Source organism: Leptonotus elevatus, chromosome 12, assembly GCF_054856555.1.
Source record: "Leptonotus elevatus isolate MCC_2025b chromosome 12, RoL_Lele_1.0, whole genome shotgun sequence".
Lineage (NCBI taxonomy): Eukaryota > Metazoa > Chordata > Actinopteri > Syngnathiformes > Syngnathidae > Leptonotus > Leptonotus elevatus.
Genome location: NC_141250.1, coordinates 17,812,313 through 17,838,934, shown reverse-complemented (window position 1 = coordinate 17,838,934; position 26,622 = coordinate 17,812,313). Strand labels below are relative to the sequence as shown.

Below are 26,622 nucleotides of genomic sequence, written 5' to 3'. Positions count from 1 at the left end.
TAGAGTGATTACGTTCTTTAAAAACACTACTGTGCATCTTTTACTGATTTATTGCGCATCGCATGTCCATGCTGTGCCTTCTTTATTCGGTAATACACGCTGTTGTTCTTTTCATTACAATCAAGCCTGAAAGTAAGCTTCTTTATGTGCTTGTGGCGCATCATCATCATCATCAAAATCCAAATCTTCTTCTCAACTTGTCATTGCTGATGATGTCACCAACGATGCTTTTTTTTATTTCGCTATCCTTGAAATGCTTTTCACCATTCCGGCCAGCATCATTACCAGTTCCTTCCTTCCTTCCTCCTCATCATCGTGGTTTTCAGTCATCGCAAATACGGCTTTTAATTTGCTTTTGTTTTCAATGCTGATTGCGCATTGGTCATCATCACGCCACTCTTCATCTCCCCACTGAAAGCCCCATCAGTTCATATGATTGTCCTAAAGTTGTTTCTTCTTCACACTCCCCGTGTATTCGTCCTTGCTACTGAAGAATATCTTTCTCTCTTAGTCCTTTCTGAGTATTCACGGACCCCCATTCTCATCCAGACGGAACAGCAGGACCAGCGTTTTCAGTTTCCAAAGCCAATCACGAGATGCCGGCTCAGAAAATGACTTTGCCGATGATGAGAACAGCATTTTTGAGGACAACCGGAGTCGAAGAACCTCTTTCTTTTTTACCCGGGGGTGTGACCGCCACAGCAGCAGTATCAGCCAGTCCAGCTTCTTCCCACATCCGCTGCTTTCACCCTGCAGGATGAAGCAGAGCACTGTAGACTGCAATGGAGTAGTGTCCTTAATGGGTGTCGATTCAATCCCGTTAACACCTATGGGGCTCTTTCGTCCTAAACTGACAGTAGATATGACCTCCAATAGAGACAAAGTAAGAAAGGGTTGTCCCGTCTCGTTTCAACTCTGCCATATCATCAGTCGTAATTTTTTGCTTGTTGTCCAGACTGTTGTAAAGCATGCAAATCGAAATCAACGAAATGGGTATTTGAATTTCTAATAAAACCTCAACGTACCTTAAGTGCTTATGAGGAGAATAAAAGATGATCGGACACCTTGTTTCGTGCGGTGCGGTCCAGTCCAGTTCAGTTCCGTTCATTTTATTGCATTTCTATTTCAAAGGTTTCCAGAATATCCAACTTGAACTGACCACTTTCGCTATTATTTCGATTAACATCCCAAATACCCTTGACCAGGAAAAACTGAACTGAACTGTAAGGATCTTACGGTCATGGAAAAAGTAATAATAGCCTTTGGACTGGTTAGCTGCTATGATGCTATCTCACCATGTTCAAATGTTTACTATTTGTCCTTTGTCACTTTTATGATGATAATTCTCACTCTGCATTTACAAAAGAGTTTTCGTCCCGCCAGGCTGACACCACCGACACCGATGGAGGAACAAACCAGGAATGTACCGACTTTCCCGAGGACCCCAGGGCCAGGGATAGAACTTATAGCGTGGCCAGTGTCATAACCAGCACAATGGAAGGTAGGTTCTGGATCTTGCAATACTTGAGAGCAGACAAACAGCAACCCTATCTTTTATTTGCAACAGAGCTTGAGGAATCGAGACAAAAGTGTCCTCCCTGCTGGTACAGTTTCGCAAACATTTTCCTCATCTGGGATTGTTGTCCAGTCTGGCTGAGGATCAAGAAGGTGGTGAGACTCATTGTGATGGATCCATTTACGGATCTAACCATCACTATCTGCATTGTACTCAACACCTTATTCATGGCTATGGAGCATTACCCAATGACCCCGGATTTCCAAAGGACGCTAAGTGTGGGCAATATGGTGAGTTAAAGACTCTGTAAAGTGATGCCAGATTTTTGTTTAAAAATACATGTTTAAAGCCAAATATTGTAAACGTTCCCAAAAACGTATAAATACATTCTATTTTAGATGTTTTAAGTGTCCAAAAGATGTATTTATACGTTTAAAAATAATAATAATTATGCTAGAACATACAGAAGGCTTTGATGCAGCCTCTCAACTGCACAAAAAGGTTGAAGCAATGGTAGTTATTACAAAACCGGCCAGCATGTGGCAGCAGAGTATACGAGATCAACCAGGGCCACGTTGAAAACAAGCTGATTTACCCATAGTTCTAAGCAAATTTGTAAATAATTATGAAACTTAGCTATATTCTGATGCTAAATGCTGAAAAACAAAAACAGATAGAAATATACTTCTTCTTTTTTCCTGAAAGAAGAGACCCTAATCTTTCTTATGGTAGGTTCCATGTTTTAATAGCAATAGAACACAATAGTGGGCCTTGCAAAATCAAGTCAAAATGGGATAGCTTCCGTGAAAATGGCTGGGAGTGAATGAGTTAATTAATTACATTGTTAATTAATTAATAGTGACAATGTTTATGAAAAAGGCATTTCTGTTTTTTTTCAAGGTATTCACGAGCATCTTCACAGCTGAAATGGTCTTCAAAATCATAGCCATGGATCCGTACTATTACTTCCAGGAAGGATGGAACATTTTTGATGGAATAATTGTCAGTTTAAGCTTAGTGGAGCTCTGCTTGTCCAATGTTGTTGGAATGTCTGTCTTGAGATCGTTCCGATTGGTAAGTTTCACCATACAAAACATTCCGTGAAAGCAGTTGAAGAGTCTCTTTCAAACCTTGTCTTTTTCTTTTGACAGCTGCGAGTGTTCAAGTTGGCCAAGTCATGGCCTACTCTCAACACCCTTATCAAAATAATTGGTAACTCTGTGGGGGCTTTGGGAAACCTGACACTGGTGCTGGCCATTATCGTCTTCATCTTTGCTGTAGTGGGCATGCAGCTGTTTGGGAAAAGTTACAAGGATTGTGTGTGTAAAATCTCCAGCACCTGCACCCTGCCCCGCTGGCACATGAGCGACTTTTTCCATTCATTCCTCATTGTGTTCCGAGTGCTTTGTGGAGAGTGGATAGAGACCATGTGGGACTGCATGGAGGTGGCTGGACCAACCATGTGCATCACTGTCTATATGATGGTCATGGTTATTGGAAACCTTGTGGTACATTTTCATCTCTTGTGGTCAATTCATGAGTCCAAGTCATCTGCATTAATTGATGCAAATATAGATAAAGAGTTGTATAAAAACATACAGTGTGGAAACTTATTGTAGTCTTACAATATGGAGACGCTGATCTTATTGGTCTTATTATGATCTACTAGGTGCTGAACCTGTTCCTGGCCCTGCTACTGAGTTCATTCAGTGCGGATAACCTGGCTGCCACCGAAGACGACAGCGACACAAACAATTTGCAGATTGCCATTGCACGAATACACAATGGTATCGCCTTTGTCAAGTCCCTGCTTCAGAGCACCTGCAACAGTGTCTGTCTAAGGAGTAACGAGCAAAACCAGGGACAGGACAGATCATCCCTCGAGGATTTCCATAAAGCTTCGGGACCCAACGGCGTCCCTAATCATACTATTAAAGAGCTACCAAGGAATGGAAACGGGGATGTGACTGGAGTGGACAAAAGTGGGAACAAGTACATTGTACGCGGCGAGACTGATGATTCCATAATGTCTTTCATCAACAACCCCAGTCTGACACTTCATGTTCCTATCGCGGTGGGGGAGTCCGACTTTGAAAACCTCAACACAGAGGACTTCAGCAGCGTCTCATCCGATGTAGCGGAATGCCATGTGGTAAGGATGCCGTTAAAAATTCTGGGTTCTGTTCTGAGCTTTCGTCCTTAGAGCGGGTTTTCCTTGCGTCTGTTGCCAAGTCCTTGCTCAGACAGTATATGATGAGCAATTGTTAGGTGTCGTCTTGGTCTCATGATGTCAAGATGCGAACTGCATGTTGAGGAGGATTATTTAAATAGCAACTCTAGCTAAACCAGTAAATGTATTATTGGTTCATAAATAGACCAAAACAGTTCCCAAAACGGAACTCAAACAATCCCACAGTTCAGGTAGGAAGGGAAGACAAACGTGAGTAGGGTTTATTTGATACAACCACACCGAGCTGCTTGGGAGAAATGTGGCTTTTGTGGTCGTAAGAAGCCAGCTAATGGAAAAGGCACAACAACAAAAAATAGAAAACAATTCAAACAAGATATTCAAAGCCAACAGAATTGCAACCCATTTTTGTCTCCAGATAATGTCCTTTTTTTTTTTTTTTTTTTAGTTCATTAGCAGTTTATATTGTGTCGTCCTACCATGACGTCACACTATTTACATAGAAGCAGCTATCACAACCACACGCAATGCATGGCAAACACAAGCAAGATCAGAGTTTACCTTTCTAAATCATAATAGGACTGAACTGTACCAACGTTGGCTGCTGACTAAACTAACCAAGAGGATAGTCAAGTGTGCACATACAAAATTTGATCCGGTTCTCAAAGAAGAACCAGAAAGTGTTGCTTGGTAGCGGTGCTCATTTTTTTCCCGACCCATCGACATCACTGGCAGTGGCGTTTTAGGATTTATTGCTATTAATTATTATTCAGTTGAGCTCAGCCGTGAGCTTGTGCCACACGGCGCCAGCCCACCTCAGAGAAATTATGTCTTGTCATTTGGTAATTTGTTCTCCCTCACAGGAGCGCTAGCCGGTTTGGCTGAGTGAGGGGGAAAGAGTATTGTGGTAGTGTTTGGAATGAGAGCGGTTAGAAAAATAAAACAAGCCACCTCTTCTTCTCTCGCTTCCACTGAGGCAACACGTTGCACCGAGAGAGCCCCCCCAACATTTGCATGTGCATTTAATATTGTATATTGTCTTGATCTAAGGATATTATTGCTACACCAATCCCATGGCAGCAATAGATAATGTGGCAGTGATGGTGAAAATAAAAATGTATTTTGAATTAAATACACCACAGAGAAGAGTGTAGTAACTAACTCCACCAAATTTCAAAGAAGAAAAAGATCCAACAATGTATTAACGACGTACAACGAGGCACTCTATAAAGTGGCCACAACAGCATAAAGACCTAGCCCACATGCTAGCTGTCAAGTCAGAATAAATACATAAAAAAAGGGTTTATTTCTCCATCCTTGCTCTTCTGCTTTTCCCTGTGTGACTACCAGCACTCATGGCTGACAACAAGGCGCTCTAAAGTGGTCATGTCTGAAGATGCATTTTGAAAGGATTTAGAAATGATGTGAACAAAATCGCTCAAGTTTTTATATGGTGGGAAAGGGGCGACTCATGCAGGGGCCGAAGTGCATCACTGCACCTGTTTTTAGCCCCGCCCCCACCAAAAATCAAGACATGAGAAAGTGGAAAAAGTTTTTATCTTTACAAATGAGTACTGCATAGTTGCATGTTTTCAACAATTATCGTCAAACATGTATAATGTATCTTAAAAAAAATAAAAATTCACAATGAGTGCTTATCGCATTATGTGCCATTTTGATCTAAAGGCCCAATTTGTGTTGTTTTGAGGCAAAGCTTACATTGCGGAGGAAACACTATACCCTTGTTTAACACGTTATCCTAAAATATTTTCCTGCACAATAATGTTTAGAAAGAAAGCTTATAAGAGCACTTTACTGTACATTACACTCATAATGGAGATGTAATCACGTTAAAAAATAATAATAATAAAAAACCTTTTAGCTGACTGGCTTTTTTTCTTAACTTAATTCACCTCCAGTGTTTGTTCTCAGCAATCCTGTTTCTTTTTATTTGTTCATATTTTCTCTTCACTTATGCTGTTTTAATACTTTCAAAGGGGAGTTATTACATCACATATAAAGTTTGTATAACATGAATCGCTTGCTATTTAATTGTGCACAATTTTATCACAAATAATTGTCAGATTTTGAGGGTGTACATTGAAAGCTTCATTGGTGGCACAAACACATTAACTTTAGTGCTCAGAGCATATCACAGCTACATGCTTACATCATTCCCCGCACTGCATTAGCCAGTCCCAGGACGGTCGAGGGCTCCTCCACTATTCACCAGGAAACCTTTCAGGCTGTTCTCATCCTCTAACTCTTAGCAGACACGCCCTGTGCAAAGCTGGCAGAGAGCATCACTGGCTGGATACATGTGCCAACATTACGACCACAATTGGATGTTGGATTTGATTTTGTGCCGTGACCAGAGATAGTAATGCTTACTACCATACAGTATTAAATCTACGATATGTTTAGTATTGTGCTGATAGGTTACCTTGTGTAGAACTGACCTGACTATTGCGACACCTGCGTAACTAAAACTGAATAAAATATAGTTGGTGCCCATATATATTGTCTTGTCACAAAGTTTTCCAGTGTGTCTATGGGATTTTTTGTTTGACGGGTTTATAGGTTAGAGTTCCGTTCATGTCTTATAGTGCTTGCTTTTGTACACTGTGCACTGGAACAGTCCTGAACACAAAAGGGCTTTCTCTAAAACGTTTCCACAAACTCCTCCACACGCATAATTAAGATTCAAGGGGAAAAACAGGTCGAGTCCAACTCCTGATTGATTATTTAATTGATTAGATAATTTTGCCTAGATAGTGTAGTTTACCTGGGTCTTCAGCATAAATGTTTAATGGTTTATATATGCTTATGTTTACTGTAAGCACAATCTCTGTTGTCCCACAGGCTCCAGAAGGTGTTTCAGTGTTGGTAGCAGGCATAAAAAAAAATCACTTATTCAATAAAAAAAACTTTTTTTTAAAGCAACTTAACACAGAAAATTTTATTTCGAATCGCTACTGCCACCTGTGGCTGAAAAATAAAGCTGCACACTCCCTTCTTGTTTAGCAATAAAATCTTAAAATACAAAAAAACATTCACTTTAACATTATTTTTTTAGTTTTATCTTAAGTACCAATCCCTAAAGGATACCTGCTCAAGACAACAAAACATCAACTAAAGGACGCAATATTTAACACAGCACCGAGACACATAAGGACCTTGACCTTGTCTTGTTTGGGAAATTTGCAGACAGACTGTTCTATGTTGCTCTAATGTCAGATGCTTGTTCGCCCTGATCCATTTAGACCATCGATGACGAAGGCCAGCTCAGCACCTCTGAGGGCAGCACAGTGGACTTGGGGGAAAAAGACGGAGACTCTCTAGACTTTGAATTAGAGGAATCTATGGAACCTGACGCCTGCTTTCCTGACGGTGAGTATCAGTTCGAAAACAACCACGACTCATCTTTGCTTGTCAATTAAGGCCATGCTTGTTATTTGTTCCTTTCCAGGCTGCGTGCAGAGGTTCCAGTGTTGCCAAGTAAATGCTGAGGTGGGCAGGTGGAAAATATGGTGGACTATCAGAAAGACATGTTTCCGAATAGTGGAGCACAATTGGTTTGAGAGCTTCATCATCTTCATGATCCTGCTTAGTAGTGGCGCTTTAGTAAGTTTTTTTTGTTTTTTTGTTTTTTACTTCTTGAGGAGTTTTAAAGTAATATTGCTGAAGTGTAATCATCCTTACTGTTTCGTTGTCAAACAGGCTTTTGAAGATGTCTACATTGAAACCAGGAAGAACATTAAAACAATGCTGGAGTACGCAGACAAAATGTTCACCTACATCTTCATCTTGGAGATGTTACTCAAGTGGGTGGCCTACGGCTATGCCAAGTATTTCACAAATGCCTGGTGTTGGCTTGACTTCCTCATTGTTGCTGTAAGTTGACCTAGCTTAAAAAACTGTTATAATTTCTGGAACAAGTAGATGGAACTCAGTTAGACCTTGTTTCTATCTATCCTATTTCGGAAAAACACCAAATATCTACCATCAGATACCTCCTGTATTTGGCTACATTTTGTCATTGTATCCCACAAGGAGACCAACTTTATTTATATAGCACTTTTAAAACAACTATGGTTGAAACAAAGTATGGGGCAGAGTCTAGGGCTTGCGTTGTAAGATTTAAAAGCAAATAAAAGAATCTTAAAATGAACCCGTGTGCAAATGCAGCCAGGGAAGAGTCGAAGTTATGTGCTTCTTCTGGGTGACCATATTTTGAAAATTTAACCGTTGGGTGTGTTATTGCTTTAGCTAATGCTAAATGCTATCTTGGTTGACAGTTCGACAGCGCTAAGCAAGACAATGCACATCGGGACGCTGGAAGAGGACAAACGTGAAAAACAATGGGGCTGACGAAGTCCTCCGGGTCTCGAGATATAGGGCTCAAAACCGAGACTATCGGTCTGGTCCAACTACCTAAAAATGTTTGAGGTTGGACTGGCAGCATTACAGTTTTCCTATAGAGATTTGGTAAAGAAATTGATTACACAACAAAGTTTACGTTCAAGATCAAGGAACCAAGGTGTTAAATTAAAAGTTGTCCATTCATTCACTGTAAATGTAAAGTATTGACCAACGTGAAAGAATCGAATGCTCCACTCCACTATATATTATTTAGCTTCCTTCGCCCATAGCAACGGGTTTTCGTGAAGCATTTTTGTGAACTCTTGCTAAGTCAAATCAACAAACTTCCCAAATACAGTATATCGTCAACGGTATGATGACAAAACGTGTCGAAAGCATGCTTATCTCTGTTCAGCCAATGATGTGAATGTGAGCCTATCTGTTGTTTTGTGTTTGCGTTCTAGGTTTCATTGGTTAGTCTAGTAGCCAACGCAATGGGATTTGCTGAACTTGGGGCCATCAAGTCTCTGAGAACCCTGCGAGCTCTGAGGCCCTTGAGAGCCCTTTCAAGGTTCGACGGAATGAGGGTGAGTCTTCCGGAAACTCAGCAGCTCAATGTCATAAAATAACCTGCTACCATCCATTTGAAAGACCTTGAGAGCACTTTCTCTAACAAAATGATACAAGTAAACAATGCATGACCAACAACCCGCAAACTTTAAACATTTAACGGACTATGTATATTTGGTGTTCTACAGGTAGTTGTCAATGCACTACTCGGGGCAATTCCTTCCATCTTCAATGTACTGTTGGTGTGCCTCATCTTCTGGCTCATCTTCAGCATCATGGGCGTGAACTTATTTGCGGGAAAGTACTACCGCTGTGTCAACAGAACCACGGATGAGCCTTTCCTGCCTCATGAAGTACAGAACGTGACACAATGTGAGGCCTTGGGGACGGTTGCTCGTTGGAAGAATATTAAAGTCAACTTTGATAATGTTGGACTGGGTTACCTTGCGTTGCTACAAGTGGTGAGTTACGATCACATTCACATTTGACCAATTTGCTTGGAAATGATGATTGATTTCAAATGACTAATTTGGAGTATGTACACAGGCTACGTTTAAGGGCTGGATGGACATCATGTATGCTGCAGTAGACTCTCCAAGCAAGGTAATAACATTTTACGTTGAGCTTTTGTCATGTTTATGCCGGACCCAAAACGGATTACAAATGTTCACTCTTATACTCTTCTAGCACGGAGAACAGCCAGCATATGAGATCAACCTGAAGATGTATATGTATTTTGTTATTTTCATCATATTTGGCGCCTTCTTCACACTCAATCTCTTCATTGGTGTCATAATCGACAATTTCAATCAGCAAAAGAGAAAGATAAGTATTTAGTATTTTAAGACAGTACTGTTTATGATTTTGACTGACAATGGAACCTCTAAGGACAAACGATCCATCCAGCACCAGGACACTGGTCAATTTCGATTATTGTTTTTCTTTTTGAGAAAACCAGTCAGTATCTGGTGTGACCATATTAGCCTCATGGCCCCATACTTCAAGAATATCTACACAAGTCCTGGAAGCTAAAAAAAAAACATTCTAGTTCTTGCATGACAAGTATACAAACCTGACATGACACCCATCCAGCATGATCGGGATGCTCAGGATTGGCAAATACAACAGCGTGTTCAGTTCCTCCCAATATCCAGCAATTTTGCACAACCATTAAAGAGGAATTGGTCAACATTCCACCGGCCCCAATCAGCAACCTGATGAGATGCAAAATGTTGGATTTGCTGAGAACTCATGAGATATGCAGAGGTGCATGATGCTAATTGGATTGCTGTATTTTCTTTGCCGTAAGGCATATTTTTTGTTCATCTCCAAATAGTACATCATGTGGTGTTTCACTTTCGAGGTTCCAGAGTATTTGCACGGAAATCTGATATTTTTATGTTCAGAAAGTACGCTTTGCAGTGATTTAATATACCTCACCTCCCCTCTATACTTTGGAGGCCAAGACATCTTCATGACTGAAGAACAGAAGAAATACTATAATGCCATGAAAAAGTTGGGCTCAAAGAAACCACAAAAACCTATTCCCAGACCATCGGTATATAGCTTTAAAAATCGACTCTTCATTCTAAATATTTGTATTCCATCTCGCCGTAATTTTTTGTTGCATCTTCCATTTCAGAACAAGATTCAAGCATATATATTTGACATCACCACAAAACAAGCATTTGATGTGGTGATCATGGTTCTCATATGGCTCAACATGGTTACCATGATGGTGGAAACTGATGACCAGTCAGATAAAAAGAAAGAAATTCTCAGCTGGATCAACGGGGTGTTCATTTGCATCTTCACGGGCGAGTGTTTGTTGAAGATGATCGCACTCCGCCAGTACTTTTTCACAAACGGTTGGAATGTGTTTGATTTCATCGTTGTCGTCCTCTCAATTATTGGTACGATCCATTTGCAATAACTGTGGAGTTCCGGTGAAGATTTTCTGCTCAACTAACAAATGTTTTCTTACATCTTTAGGTATGTCTCTCTCTGAGCTGATTGAGAAATATTTTGTGTCGCCAACTTTGTTCCGAGTCATCCGACTGGCTCGAATCGGACGCGTCCTCCGCCTTATTAAAAGTGCCAAAGGAATCCGCACCCTTTTGTTTGCCTTGATGATGTCGCTTCCTGCCTTGTTCAACATTGGCCTCTTGCTCTTTTTGGTGATGTTTATCTACGCCATTTTTGGCATGTCAAACTTTGCTTATGTGAAGAGAGAAAGCGGCATCGACGACCTTTTCAATTTTGAGACGTTTGGAAACAGCATGATCTGCCTGTTTCAGATCACCACTTCCGCCGGGTGGGACGGCCTACTGGCACCCATTCTCAACAAATACGAAGACGACTGCGACAGTACCATGGAGCATCCTGGCAGCGCGGTCAAAGGAGACTGCGGAACTCCTTCTGTTGGCATCGCCTTCTTTGTGAGCTACATCATCATCTGCTTCCTTATTGTGATAAACATGTACATTGCCGTCATCCTGGAAAACTTCGGTGTAGCCACTGAGGAGAGCGCCGACCCACTGAGTGAGGATGATTTTGAAATGTTTTACGAGGTTTGGGAAAAGTTTGATCCCAGTGCAACCCAGTTTATGGAATATAACAAGTTGTCCGAGTTTGCTGATGCCTTGGACCCACCGTTGCGCATAGCCATGCCCAACAGGATCGAACTCATCTCTATGGATCTTCCCATGGTGAGTGGCGAACGCATCCACTGCCTGGACATCCTCTTCGCTTTCACCAAACGGGTTCTGGGCGAGGGTGGGGAGATGGACATACTAAGGGAGCAAATGGAACAGCGATTCATGGCCTCCAATCCTTCCAAAATGTCATATGAACCCATCACCACCACCCTTCGCCGCAGACAGGAGGACACGGCAGCTGTGATCATACAGAGAGCTTTCAGAGAGTATTTGAGGAAACGGGCTACTGACAAAACCTTCGTAGAAGCCAAAGACGACATTCTAAAGGATGAAAAGCCAGTTGACAAAGAAGATCCAGTCACGGACAAACTCAATGACGTTTCTGGTTCAGAGATAAAGGAGCCTTCAACCTATCAACCGTCTGAAAATGACAATGCTGAACTGGATGCCACAGGCAAAGACAGCACTGAGCATGATTCATAAGAATGTCGGAGTTGCCTCAAAGACATTGTAAGTAATGACAAAATGTTTACAGTGGCATTGGACTCCTTCTCATAGTACGGAAATCTATGCCAAACTGACTTTAGCTCATGAGCCTAAAGGTTGGTGCCTAAAAGGGAAAATTGGCTCATTCAGGCAGCAGTGAAACCATTTTCTAAGAGCGAGACTGTTGGAAGAGGTTGGGCAACATTTCTCAAGTGTTTGAAAAGATACGGTCGTTCCTGCTTTACTTTATATTGCAGCTAGTTCTGCTATACAGTGTCTTGGATTCTAACTATATCACTGACTGGTGTATTGTTTTGCCTACGTTATTATTGTGACGTCATTTCTTTTTGAATCAATCGATTGCCTTTTCTTTTTTACTTTTGAAATGTGTGGTGCGTTCAGGAGGAACAGAATTGCTTTAACGCTAGCTGTGTCTAGAATACTTGAAAAATGCAACGGACCGTGTCAGTCTTGCTGCAGCCAATGTGGATTCACATGAATGTATTTCCAGAGTTATGCATGCAAGAGCATTTGGTGTGGAGTATATTTTCATCAGCCTCTTGCTTCGTGATGCGAAGCAAATAATCATGACATGGCTGGTTTTTTTTTTCAAATACAGTGCAACATCCAAAGTTGACGATGCATTCTGTCACTTTGGTTGACTCGCAAGGCAACAATTTTCCATACTATTTAATATAAAGTGAGTACAATTGTTGCAAAAACTGTCAGAACTGTACAGGTGATTTTTTAAAATAACATTTGTGATACAAGCTTAAAGGGGACTGTATAATAAACTGTTAATTTAGCACTAGCAAATTTTAATTCCAAGTTGCGTGACTTTAGAAGCAGCCAACTTTGAATGTTCCACTGTATCATCCATGTTAACAGAAACATCAACTCAAGACAGTTGATTCCCAACACTTATTGAGCTAAGGCACACATTTTACACTAGAAAAATCTCACAGTAAACTGCCTTCTGCCTGTCAGATACATTATTTGTCGTAAATAACGCAAAAAAAATCCCACTAACTAAGCGCAATTAGATCATTTCCATGACACACTTGATGATTTCATTGGTTGGGAATCACTGCCTTAGGCTAATGTTAAAACAAGTCCATCATGTTGACCTGTCAAGTGTCAGATCAGTCACACTTGGCCTGTAAAACTTTTGCACATTCAGTTTTGTTGCATCATCATTGCGGTTATCTCAGGTCACTGTGTGTTTTTCCGGTGCACCATTTTCCATAATGCTGATTACATGGAACCTGCATCATGAAATTACTAAGAATAGACTCCAGGCAGACTGATTATCAGTAATATTGTCTCAGTTGGGCGTCGGTGTCACTCTTCAGTACTCAAAATTGTTAAGATACACCAAAGCCTCCTTCATATTTTACCGCTTTTTAGTTAGTTTTAGTAGTTAGCTAATAACAAGCCACCATATTATTTAATGACTATAAACTTGTAGATTCTGCATAATATTGGTTACTTACGACATAAACCAAAATATTTTATATATATATAGGCAGTCTGTGATTTAAACAGCTAACAGAAGCTGTGAATTAGAAACGCTCAAGTCGTTTAAATGTCACAAATTTTTCAAAGACACCCTGGTTAATTACAGCTGCTTAGTTCTTTTCCATTTCATTGAAGCGTGTGTGATAAATGTTTTTGTCTGACATTAAAATGGATTTTTGGTTTACCTCGAAATATTTATCATAATATCAAAATTAGAGGTATGCAGGATTAAAAAAAAAAAAAAGATTGTACATGGGCAAGTTGTCACAAATTCAGTGTGACTTTACTCTGGAATGGTTTCCTACTTGTGTTTACATTTTATTGTGGCATTTTTGTCATTGGGTTGTTTTTCATTCCATATAGCAAAATACATCTACTGTTCCATGTTATGAGAGCATCATTACATGAATGTGAATATGTTTTGCATGTAATTAAAACATTCAATACATGAATTGTTTTGATCATGATGACAAAAGGATTTGATTCCAGACTCTAATATCTCCCATCATTAATATGCATAATGCTTGTAGTGTATAAATATACTGCATGCAAAACACTGCTATAACCCATTTCAGTGAAAAGCCAAAAGAATAAAGACGACATGTACCTCAAGTATGCCTAATAAATTTATCTTCACATTCAATTATTTTATCCATGAAGTCACCTTGGCGTGTATGTTTTTCAGACAGAAATAAACTCGGATGTATTCGGATTAACCCACCTACCCCTCTAAACATTTTTGTGTTTGTGTTTTTTAATATAGAAGAATAGTCATCCATAATGTACTTAGATATTGTGAAATGAGTTGTCAGCTAAGACAAAAAATGGTCCAAATGGTGGTTTGTATCTCCAAAAACTTCTCAAGGCACCACTCTAATTGATCGTAAAAATCATTTTTCAAGCAAATGCAACATCCAGTAATCTACTTTTTTTTTCCCACTTATGCTTGATTAGTATTATCTTATTAATAAAATATGTCATATAAATCAATAGTCAATATTTGCGGGGTTTTTCCATCAAATTAACAAATGTGCTATGACCCATGTCAATCGTCAAACTTATTTTCAAATTGATCACATTTCTGACATATTATTTTTCATACTGGAATCTATTGTGTATTATGTTTCAGCTAATCTCTCTTGAAGGAGCTCTATTCTGGTTTGTGAGTGTGTTCTGTGGCTTCTGCCGGAAACAATTAGGGTCTTAAGTGGGTTGAGTATTTTATTAATTATTAATAATAGTCAAAATATTTATTACAGCCCGTCATCCCTTTTACTGCTTGTGACAGCTAAACTCTTGAGTACAGTAAACAAAAGGATGGTGACCAATTATTGATTGTATCAACTGTCCCGTCTCACAAAGAGGATTGTTATATTGTAGCTGCCCCGGGAGCTGAGCCATGTCCCAACATATAACACTGAAAATTAGATTTAGCTGACTTGCGCAGTAGCAACATGCCAACTATTCTGTGTAGGTCTGCGTTACAGTGAAATGTAGGAACTACTAAGTGAAAGAATGCCTCTCGGATCATGCCACTAGTATGGAAGGACGGGCACAGTTCAAAAAAAAAAAAAAAAAAAATGAAATAAGAGAACGCAACCCATAAGAGCTCTAATTCTATTTGCCTAAGATGGGAAGACGATTCCATTAGATTAGGTTGTGGTGAGTTCCTCCTAACCTTCTCTATGTCCAAGTGACCCACACGCTCTCTCTCAAGTTGAACCACTAAATCACCATTTCATTTGAGCCACTCGCTAACAAAAGTCACCAGCAAACCCTTTTCCCATTTAAATTCAAAATCACACCATTTCAGTGACTTGGCACCTGGATGCAAACAGTCTGTGCTAATCGCGCGACACGTGGAAAAAAGAAATGAAAGAGTTCATTAGCAAGGAAGCTGGCTGCATCATTGAGTATGACTCAAGAATGACTTGATCAATAATAGCCCATACAAACCACAATGGAGATGGCCATTAGAATGCTAGAGCAGTACAACCCAGGGCGTGCATATTCCACAGCCTTTCCACTAAAAGGTTTTCAGAAGCATTCCTTGTAAGTGCAGCTGCACATATAATATTTATTGCTTTCTGCGATGATGACACCTCAATCTTGTAACTACTCTCTATATGGTTAATGCAAATTTGCTTATATGATTGACAATATCTACTTCTCTTGAAAGGCTTGCGACAATATCTAATCATGTCTGCGGACTACACTGCGAGCTACAGGATACAGACAGCTGCCTCAGCTCCACACCAATGTGATTTACGCTTCCATTGATGTGTGCTGCAGAGAGTTAACGATTATGTGCCACAGTTAGTGGCTAAATAATATCTGACACGGCCTGGAAAGGTCTCTCTTGGAACAGCTGTACCCGTGCTGGACACATGCTGCCCCCGCTATTGAATCCACTCTGCAAACGCCAACAGTTCAAACTTATCAGTCAATGCACGCCGTTACATAACGCTGGAGCAAAAATTAGCCATGGCTGGATGGAAATATAATTCCACGGTTAAACAATGCAAAGATATTACATTACTCTTAATAGATCCATAAAGTGAATTGAGATTTGTTTCAAAATATATAATACACGTTTTAAGATAATTGCTCAAATGTGTAAGGACTTAGCGATGTAGTACTGAATTGTGGCAATATAGCAAGTTAATTATTGTTACTAGGCTCAATTTCTACCACTATGCCTACTAGTACTACACCCCAAAATACTTCCCAGGATGTTTACTGAAAAGTTCATTGTCTTTTTTTAAATTCCCTAGCGAGAAGGTTGACAAGTCCGCCGGCTGAGAAGAGCCCTGAACCTCTAAGAGGCCCTCTTACATTTATTTTGTCTGCATGTCAAAAACATATAAATCAAGATTAGTCTCAGTGATTGTGTAACAATGTGTGGGACATATTGTGGACACAACCAGAGTTGTGTGCAAGATACAGTCAAGTTACAACTCATTTCATGGTTAGCACTTCCAATAGCTATGTTAGCAAGCTAGGACACACCTACCACTCAACTAACTGATTGATTCAAATGAATGGCTTTTATTTGATAAGTACTTCTACAGAAATACTCCAATACCACACAACCAATTTACAGGAACATGATATTGCTAAGTGTTCAATTAAAGTGGAAGTTACCGTACTTTAAAATACACTACACAGTAGCCTAACTAAGTTGAATTCCTGAGGAAATGTTTCTCCCGGGAGCTGGCCATCAAACTTCTACGGCCTCAATGCAGCACAAGCTTTATCTAAGATGTCCTTTTTAATTTGTGAAAAATTTGGATGAGCAGCAAGCACCTGTAGATTGATGCAAAGAAAATATATCAAAACATATCTGAGAATCTAAACATTAAAAGACACACTCACACATACGCACACGGAAGGATTCAAACGCTATACTTTACCTTATGGCAGACATCGATGGCGTCAAAATTCTGTTTTGACATTAAGTAGTTCAAAGCAAGTTTGTATCCTGCAATGCAATACTGTATATTATTACCTCGTTTTATTTTGTGGCAGAGTTGAACATGAAGTGTCAACATACCAACATTTGGGTTGAATTGATTTCCATATTTCCAAGCCAGTTTGTAGTTGAATGCTGCATCGCAAAATGCTTGCTCTTTTTCCATTATGAAAGCCCGGTACTCATACGCTTTACAGCATGACTACAGAGAAAATGTTCACTTGGAATCATCTTGTTTTTGCTCTTCATTGACATTTACAGTCAGCGCAGACAACTTCAGCACCCGACGCATACGTTTATCGTGAGATTTGGTCTTAAGCGGCATTAAAGCAGTGACTGACCTTGTTGTGGTTGAGACATCTCTTTAGGAGATCATCTGCCAAGTCGTACTTCCCCGAATGGATGTAGATGTTCGCAAGCAGCAGCCAACTCTTCTCAAACTCGTCCGCGTCCACAATATTCCAAGTCATCTTTATTATTTGTTTTAATTGGTTTCTGGCTTGGGGACTTTGTTTCAACATCATGAAAGCTGTCGCAATGCCCAACAGCACTGGCACATGAGCTTCCTAAATCCAAACACAACATTCTGCTTAAAAAGGATCGCAACAACAACATAAGAATGTATCCATTTGTAGTTCTCTTACCACATTAGTTGTGATCTCTGTAAAAGCAGAGAGGGCTTTCTCTATATTGACCTTCTGTTTAGTGGCCAGTAAGCAGTAGTTCTCCAGGATACGTAGCTTTAAGTGTCCTCCAGGTGTTTCTGGCTTTATTTCCTTCAAGAGCTGATGAGCTGTTGTCACAGCAACCTTCTCCATTTCCTGCTTCTCTGTAGAGCTCCTGATGAGAGAAGTCAACCCATTTTGCCATAATGTCCAGCCTATGGTCCTTGCGTTATAGCGCTTTTTAAAAAATTAATCTTACCCAGTTCTAAAATCTAAATTACATAATTCAATTTCCATCATGTCATTGTTGAGATTTAAGTAGATTTCAATCATCTTATGGACAGCATTTTGACCCCACTTGCTGTCTTTTCGGGCCTGGTTGAAATGATGCAGAGCAGGATTAGGTTCTCCTGTATACCTGTGAATCAAACACAAACTTAGTTATACAATATGCAAAATAAATGCCACTCATAACCTCAAGAAACAGCTGACTCACCAAAGATAAAGTCCTTTGCAGTAGTTAAACCCAGGTTCAAAGAAAACTCTGGTCAAATGTTTTTCCACCCTCTCAAAAAATCTGGGCATGTCTTCCAACTTCCCTGCCTTCCTCAGTACGTCAATGAGACGCGACACAGTTGAGAAATTTTCTTAAAACAATACGAAAAAATTTGAGATTGAAAGAAGCCTATATCTCAATATCAGTAAAAGCAATTTTGCACCTGGCTTGCTTGCCAATAGTTGCTGATAATAGAAAACTGCTTGTTCATCGTCTTGTCTCCTGAACATAAGATCAGCCATCATCTAAAGACAAACACATGTTGAATGTTGATGTGTTCCAAAAGAGTTATGGCGAGACATGAGGTAAAAGACAGAAGGCGGAACACACCAGCGTTGCATCTTGATTAAACCGGTCGTTCTTCAAGATGACGTTACATTGTTCCTGGCATGCATCAACTTCATCTAGCGTGAGGAATATCTGTGCCAACTCCAGCATCAACTAGAATTATATGTTTTGTGAATTGCTTATAAAAGAGATCAATACTACCCCCTTCCCAAATGGAACAATCCACAGGAGGTTCAATACACGTAGGGATTCAATTTGGATGCTCAGTATGGTTGGTCAAGCACGTTCCGCAACCGGAAGTTTTGATTCAATAGTACAGACCTTGTGATCTGTCTCACAGTGCACCAGAGCTTCTCTGTAGAACTCGATGGCTTTGTCGTAGACCCTCTGACTCGTGTAGTGTTGAGCAATTTCAGAGCAGATCTTGGCAGCGAGCTGCTTCTGGACGTCAAAGCTGTCAGGTTGCTCCAAATGCACCCGCTTCAGCACTTTGGCTTGTATATCCCGCGCCTGGCAAAAGTCCCATTTATCAATGACAATAAAAACATTAGAAAGGAAAGCGGATAGACCATGTATAATCACTATACAGGAGAATCGCAAAATGGCAAAAGGCAGTTTTTTCATGAGTGGCTTATAAATAAAAAAGGACTTTTATCAATGTTTTACAAATGTTTTAGGTACTCAAATGCACCGTACGATTTTGGCCATATTTTCCTCCGTATTCACTGACTATCTGCGTATCCGTAATGCATCTCTGATGGGGTGCCTCACGTTTTATCAAGGCTTTCTACAGATGAAATGTGGATGATGGGCAGCTTTGGAGCACGCTTGTGGCAAAACAGTAGGGAAGAAAATAGGGAGAATGAAGCTCCCTTTCGTCCCTGCACCAGAGTCGGCATTAATCAATAAAGGTTTGATAATATATATATTTTTTTTGTTAACTAATTCACTAAAGCACTGATTCTCAACCGCGGTCCTCGAGTACCCCCATGTCTCCCACAGCCAACACAGAGACGATCATTATCAGGCTTCATGCAGAGCTTGCTAATTAGCTGATCGTTTGAAACACCTGTGCTGACTGTGGGAGACATGGAAAAAAAAGGCTGGATAGAGGTACTCGAGGGCCGCGGTTGAGAACCACTGCATAAACCATCTGTTCTACAAAACATGCAAAACACATTGCGCAATTCTCTCTCTCTCTCTCTCTTCTCCTCATCTCTCTCTCCATCCCTCTCTCTCATCTCTCTCTCTCTCTCTCTCTCCTCATCCTCTCTCTCTTCTCTCTCTCTCTCTCTCTCTCTCTCTCTCCTCTCTCTTCTCTCTCTCTCTCTCTCTCTCCTCTCTCTCTCTCTTCTCTCTCTCTCTCTCTCTCTCTCTCTCTCTCTCTCTCTCTCTCTCTCTCTCTCCTCTCTCTCTCTCTCTCTCTCTCTCTCTCTCTCTCTCTCTCCTCTCTCTCTCTCTCTCTCTCTCTCATGCGCGGGAACATAGTGTAAATGTAGCCTGAATACATAAAAAATGTAAAACATGTTTAAGACACATATAGATATAGCAATTAGCGATAAAACATTGGATACAAAAAATGTAGCTGGGAGAGTACCGGTACTAAAGAATGATTTACCTTTTGAAGGGATATTAAAGCTTCTTCAGCTTTGTCAACCCTATTTTGACCTTTGCCAACAGCATCAGATAACAGCAATCTTCTGAAGTGCACATAGTCTATTCACTTGGTTGGTCCATGGGAAAAATTTAAAAGACGTTCTGTTGAGCATGTGAGGGGCAATATTATTTAACATCACAAAGCTTTTTGAAAGATGATAGGATTTATCAAGAACATGACATCAGTACAGTACAAAATTCCAGACTCAATGCCGTCAATAGATTATTGTCATTGACAATCGATGATTTGGTTCTTTGAAAGTTCGAAGAGTTTGGAATGCTGATCTGCTGGAAGTACTCTGACTTTTTTTTTTCCCGTGGCAGACATCTGTCTATTGTGATGTTTTCAATGCGTTGGCAGTATAGGGCAGTATAAGTACTGCTAAGTACCTGGCTTATGGGAGAGAGCATCAAGCAGAACACTCTCACAGCGCTCGTATTGCCTTCAATCTTCATCAGCAACTCGGCCAGGTCATAGCGCAGGAAGTTCTGTTGTCCGGTCTTCAGTGCAGCTTCATAATAATGTAATGCCTTGGTAACAGGATGTGTGTGTCAACAATGGGTTCTCTCTCATCCTAATCTTAAACGTAAAGATACAAATAACCTAGAAAATTGAATTATACAAGTACAAACCTTGTCAAAGTAATGAGTCTTGACCAGAAACTTGCCAAATTTGCTGACTAGCGCTCCATCTTCTGGGGTTTTCTCCAGTGCATGCCCGTAGACCTCAATGGCTTTCTCTGGCTGAAAGTGAAACCATTTTAAGGTGAGTGGCAGGACGCTTTGCTGTTCATAAATATTTAAAGCCATTTTATTTTGTAGTTTTCCTAAATGTTATATATTCCCAAGGTAGCAAGCTATGTAGATGTTTCTAAATGTATTGCCCATGAATTAATTCATACTGCATATCAATAGTGACGGATACAATATGCTAAACTGGTCGGGAAAACGTCCACGCGAGTTTTTTTAAATAAGTAAATAAGGATTGTCTCTGTAAATAATTTGCTGAGTTTTGCACCTAAAATAAAAATAAATGTAAATAATATATAATATATAAAGTAATAAATATATTTAAACACTCAGGTCACACTTTCTTTTATTTTAAAACGGGCTGAGTTTGATGAGAGCTCATTTTCAAAACAAAGTAATAAAAGACATCAACTTTACTTGGAAAATGCATATTTTAAGTACACAAGCACATAATAGGGCTTGAGTTTACTGAATATAAACAGATAATATTAAATAAAAAAAAAGTGACTATATAACACGGTATAGTAACACAGATCAATTGTGGTTGCCACCTACCTCTAAGATGTGCATGTAAGCTTCCCCGAGTAAGACATATGCATGAGGACTGGGCAGCTTGTCCACTATTTCCCTGGAAAACAGACCAATATATGGAATTAAAGATATTTTCAGCATAAATGGGTTGCATCTTGTAATTGATTCATTTACAAGTGTTTTTCAATTTTACGTTTGGTTTCATAAGGTGATTTATTCTTGAGAAATTGACAATACATAATCAGCAATTATTACATCGTGACACATCTCACCTGTAACAGTTTACATACAGACGCTTATCCTTTTTATAGTTGAGGTAAATGTCTGCCATTTTCTCCTTGGCTTGAATGTAGTAGAGCTGCTCAGGTGTAATGTTTCTGAGCATATTCAGTGCCAACTCTGTGTCACCGTGTGATAAAGCCAGATCGACATTGGCGATAGTAACTCGAAGCTCCTCGGGAGTGCCTGAGAACTTATTGATGGCATCCTGCATTACTTTGGCTGCTTCTTGCTGCAATAACATTTCACATATATCTGAATGTATAACCAATGTAAAACTAATATTTTCCACGTTTATACGAGTGAACAATGCAGTGTACAAGCCTTGTTTGCACCTGTTTATCACTGAGCCGCAAAGCCTCAGCTAACTCCAAGAAGACAGAGACACAGTCTGCAGAACTCAGTATGATCTTTTTAATTTTGGATTTAGCTGAAGATCCAGCCTTGCAGAAGCCTGGAAGACTCATTATCGTTTGCAAAATCTGAATCGCTTCAGCCAGCTCACCCATTTTCTTCTTGGCTTGAGCCTTGATCAGGAGGTACAATGGATGTTCTCGAATCTGGAAAGGAATATGAAAATATGCTGAAATTATTCGTAAGTAAGAGTAAACGATTTAAACCAGGGGTCAGCAACCTTTACTGTCAAAAGAGCTTTTTTAGGCCCAGTAAATAAAAAATCTGTCTCGAGTCACAAAATATTTGAACATTGTGATGAGCGAAGCAGTGTGCTCGAGTTAGTTTAATGTACTGAGGGCCCAAGAGATAACTAAAACTGCACCACAACAGAAAAATATGCAGCATCCAATTCATTTTCTTCTACCTTTCGTCTTCCGTTTTTGGATTTTTTGGTGTGTGCAATTGTTCATACTTCATTTTTCATACATTTGAGACTTTTCTGTCAAATTTTCTGACATTTTTGGCAATTTTGTGGACATTTTATGGTAAATTTCAGGATTTCTTCTTTTGTTTTTAGACGGGTTTTTTTATTACTTTTTGAACATTTTCTTTTCTGCCTTTTTAAAAATCTATTTGCTGACTTTTTTGGCAACTTCCTGGGCATGTTCATTTTCTGCCTTTCTTCCCTGTTTGGACATTTTGTGGCTATTTATTGACATTTTTTTCTGCCTTTTTTGCTATAAATTTTTGCCAATTTTGTGATTTCTTCTTTTTTTTTGGACTTTTTTTTTATTACTTTTTGAACACTTATTTTTTTTGCCTTTTTTCTTTTAAAATCTATTTGCTGACTTTTTGGGCAATTCCAAAGACATTTTAAGGTAATTTTCTGCCTTTCTTCTTTTGGTTTTGGACATTTTTGGCAATTTCATGTACATTGTCCTTTTTGGACATTATATGGTCACTATTTTTGATAATTTTAGGCAATTTTAAAATTTTCATCTACCTTTCGTCTCTTAAAATTTTGGATTCTGACATTGAACAAAATATATATGTATTTTTCATGTTTTATTTAATCATTAATTAATTTAAAGAATATTTTATCGAAAAAACATGTTAAAAAAATATCAATTTCCACTAATGGTTTTTTTTTTTTTTAGATCCATGGGAAGCCACAGGAGAGGAAACCGCAGGTTATAGACCCCTGTCTATGATAAACTTCAAAAAAATAACAAAATCCAGAACCTTGAGCACCCATTCCATTCAGCTCTTACCTCAAAGTTATGGCTGAGGCAGAGTTCAAGCGACTGGAAACACAAAATGAAATTGCCGCGCAACAAGTGGATCTGCGCCATGAGCAGATGAGCGTCCGTATGAGAAGGACACTGTTCAAGGCAGTGTTGGAGATTGCTCTGTGCGGCGTCGACATCACCTGAATGACCATAGGCATTATTGTAGTTAAAAATAATTCCGAGGAGCTGGCATCCCATTTAAAACACAGTCCTCACCAGAGTGGTATCTGACTTTGGCTTGTAGGAAAACCCCTTGAAGGAGACCTGGCACAATCTTGACCACTGTATCCAACAAGGTAGCACAGTACTTGAGCTGGGGAACAGCAGACTGGCCCTGAGCTGAAGGCTAAAACAAAAACAGCCAAAAGGATTTAGAAATACGCTATCACAAGTGGAAACATCAACCCAAAATTGTACCTTAGCGGGACACAGAGCAAGATACTCCTTGACAATCTGTAAGAGGAAGTCAGGGTTCAGCTTCTGGAAGTACTCCACACCCAAAGGTAGACCCTGGAATGTCAAGAAGTGGGTTTCCACTGCATCTCTTAGGAGCTTGGTTATCTCTTCTTGGGGACGGCGCTTTTTAATTGCCACGAGTGCAAGCAGGTAGAGGATTTCCTAATGAGATGGAATTAGAAAAAGAGGAAAAAATCTCCCACTGAGAACAGTGGATGATAAGATTAAAAAAAAAAAACTTGCATTATTTTACCCCCGATTTTCCAGTGCTTTGATGAATTTCTGTCAGAAATTCCAAATCTTTCTCCGCTTCTTCTAGACAGCCATCTATCAACTGGCACCAAATCATACCTGCGCAATGAAAAAAAATTATAAGACCGATAAAGCGAACCTTTACAAATCTACTGACCCCATTATTGTTTGCGACTTACCAGTCAATGCAGTGAGGCTCATCTCATTCAAAGTCATGGCTTTCTTATACCACTTCATGGCCTCCTTGATTCTACCCTGAAGAACCATAATGTAGCCCAACTCCGCTGCTAAATCGGCAGTTTCTTGTGTCACCCCGAATGCTTTTTCCACCATTATGAAAACCTGCTCAAGCACCAGCCCATTTCGTCCACACTAGGAAAGAATCAATTCAGAAAATAATTTCATCCCACACAACACAAGACAAGCAACAAGAAGAGTTTTATCTTACAACTCGACTGAACGTGAGAGACATCTTGTAAGCAAGTTCTGGGTTGTGTGGTTCCTTCATGTCCAGACTTTTGATGAGGTTGGAAAGATGCTTTGTTGACTGACACATTGGAGAGAAACCATTTTAAAAAAACTCAAGAATTATATTACTGGCTTACTACTCTTAAAAGTTTTCTTTGGTTGTGTACCTCAATAACATCGCCAGTGATACATAAGGAATGCAAAGTTAGCATGTGTAAAGCATTCAGGTTGTTTGTATCCATCTGTAGAACTCTGAAATGAGAAGTGTAAGATGGTTAATTAACGCTCAAATGCATTTGACAACTTTTGTTTTTACTCTTCAGGGTCATCACATTCAAATCTGTTTTTATAATGATGCTTGCAATGACAACATTTTGACTTTGGGGGGGGGGGGGGGGGGGGCATCTCACTGCTTACCTGAATGCAGCCTCTACGGTTTGTTCCCAATCTTGGAGGTTTAAAAAAAGTGTCATCTTCTTTATAAGAGCAGGTAAGAACCCAGGGAAGCTGGCAATGACCTTGTTAACCACATCCAATGCTCCTGAGTAGTTCTGACAATATTCGAAGTATTGCGCCTGGGACAGACAAACAATAATCTACAATTATTTTACTATTCTGAATACATATATATATATATATATATATATATATATATATATATATATATATATATATATATATATATATATATATATATATATATATATATATATATATATATATATATATATATATATATATATATATATACTGTAGTAAGAGTCTGATATGTTTGAGCTCAGCTTGTGAAAAATGGGATCAACAATGAAAATATTACATTTATGTTTATGTTCAGTGTGTGTGGAGAAGTAAAAATACGACAAATTAGAAAACGTTCGAGTATCTCCGTATTTTTTAATCGTACCTTTCCCATCAGAGCAAAAGCATCTGGTCCATCCTTCAGCCCTTCATCAAAGTATTTCCCAGCTTTTCTGGCATAGTCATCTTTCCCACACGTCACATCTATCCATGCTTTCAGAATTATCCCCTGCACAATGAGTGACAGTTTTACAAAAGTTCACACAACCCAGAATGGCACCTTGTCTTACCTCTTTCGAACCACTAGAAAGTTTGATCATTCGCTCTATGTATTCCCTTGCTTTTTCATTTCGGCCCAATAGCCAAAGAAACATCCCAGCATAGTACAGACTCTGAGGAGATGCACTTTTGCGATCCTCTCTGATTTTGGTTTCAAGCTCGCGAATAACATCTCTGTCTGTGATTTACAAAGATATGCATTCAAATAACGAGTTGAATTTGTCGGAATTAACTCTGAGGGATTACCTGGCGTCATCTTTTTTCTCTCAGAGTGGACAAGTGCCATTAGAGAGCAGAGGGACACATCGGATCGATCTTTTATCGCATCCAACTCGGCTGCAGCTTCTCGAAGTTGACCTGTGATTACATTTAGAAATCTGTATAAATGACAAACAAGTATTGTAACAATAATATCATTTAATTTGATTATGTCCACCTTACCTTGCATTAAAGTGCCATATGCACGGAAGACACTGAAAACAGGCTCATTGCGAAATTTCTTCTGTGCAGTTGCTGTGGCATTCGCAACATGATTGAAGTATTTTTCCTTGCAATAATATCTAATTAATGCCTAAAAATTAAAAACGATCCACTGTTAGAATTTAGAAAATACAATTAAATTTATTTGGAAATTACTTTGGGTAACAACTTTTTTTTTCCCGTGTGTGCATGTTAGCGAGATTATTGGTTTGAGAACTGTCATGAAAGCCTTTTGCAGGATTTATTCCATGTAAAATTAGAGCATTATGCTAGTGTTTTCAACTAGTCGTGAGTCGTTGCTAGCTGCATGGTTTATATTAGTGATAACCAACATGAGTTTAGTAATGGCAAATTTCACTTATTTAGCCCCAAAATTATTCATCTACGAGAATTCATGTGTTTTTGTTTCTCTATCTATTTGTGCCGTGGTGACTTCTAAACATACACGTTCATTCAAATCGATAACAATTCTACTTACCATTGCTGTGTCTTTATTCTCCATCTTGACTGGCTTTTTAGTTAACGGGAGTTAATGTCATTTTTCTGTGCTTAAACGGCTATTCTGTTCACGTATTACGTTTAACTTAAAAGACGCTTTCTGGATACCCCATGACGAGTCGATAAAAGGCAGTTACCGTACACTTCGAAAGAAATGTTTATGATTTTTTTTGTAGTCATCGTCGCGCCAACCTTGCTTGCATTTCCCAACT

The 26,622-nt window shown here is 39.4% G+C and overlaps 2 protein-coding genes across 2 annotated transcripts in view; one reads left to right on the top strand and one right to left on the bottom strand.

The window, feature by feature from the left end:
* LOC147164850 (sodium channel protein type 2 subunit alpha-like) overlaps positions 1-13,909 on the top strand; it is a 29,322-nt gene extending 15,413 nt beyond the window's left edge. Inside the window, exons 12-26 of the mRNA XM_086091629.1 lie at positions 1,384-1,501; positions 1,568-1,806; positions 2,417-2,590; positions 2,668-3,024; positions 3,186-3,668; positions 6,968-7,094; positions 7,174-7,328; positions 7,425-7,598; positions 8,531-8,653; positions 8,825-9,097; positions 9,183-9,239; positions 9,324-9,461; positions 10,090-10,194; positions 10,279-10,549; positions 10,629-13,909. Of these exons, the coding sequence (XP_085947755.1) occupies positions 1,384-1,501; positions 1,568-1,806; positions 2,417-2,590; positions 2,668-3,024; positions 3,186-3,668; positions 6,968-7,094; positions 7,174-7,328; positions 7,425-7,598; positions 8,531-8,653; positions 8,825-9,097; positions 9,183-9,239; positions 9,324-9,461; positions 10,090-10,194; positions 10,279-10,549; positions 10,629-11,776 (3,942 nt within the window). The 3' untranslated portion in view covers positions 11,777-13,909. The remainder of the gene's footprint in view (positions 1-1,383; positions 1,502-1,567; positions 1,807-2,416; positions 2,591-2,667; positions 3,025-3,185; positions 3,669-6,967; positions 7,095-7,173; positions 7,329-7,424; positions 7,599-8,530; positions 8,654-8,824; positions 9,098-9,182; positions 9,240-9,323; positions 9,462-10,089; positions 10,195-10,278; positions 10,550-10,628) is intronic.
* Positions 13,910-16,329: 2,420 nt separating this feature from the next.
* On the bottom strand, positions 16,330-26,612 carry LOC147164849 (tetratricopeptide repeat protein 21B-like). Its single transcript, XM_086092071.1, is given in 31 exon segments — positions 16,330-16,603; positions 16,711-16,778; positions 16,851-16,971; positions 17,111-17,335; positions 17,414-17,609; positions 17,694-17,852; positions 17,931-18,081; positions 18,154-18,235; positions 18,321-18,431; positions 18,600-18,788; positions 19,897-19,946; positions 19,949-19,978; positions 20,325-20,379; positions 20,382-20,465; positions 20,568-20,678; positions 21,240-21,312; positions 21,488-21,726; positions 21,830-22,054; positions 23,162-23,319; positions 23,396-23,525; positions 23,597-23,797; positions 23,889-23,986; positions 24,067-24,259; positions 24,336-24,434; positions 24,523-24,607; positions 24,773-24,930; positions 25,260-25,382; positions 25,444-25,610; positions 25,679-25,789; positions 25,874-26,003; positions 26,391-26,612. Coding segments are annotated over 31 exon segments (3,924 nt in total). The 5' UTR covers positions 26,415-26,612; the 3' UTR covers positions 16,330-16,525.
* Between the last annotated feature and the right edge of the window lie 10 nt (positions 26,613-26,622).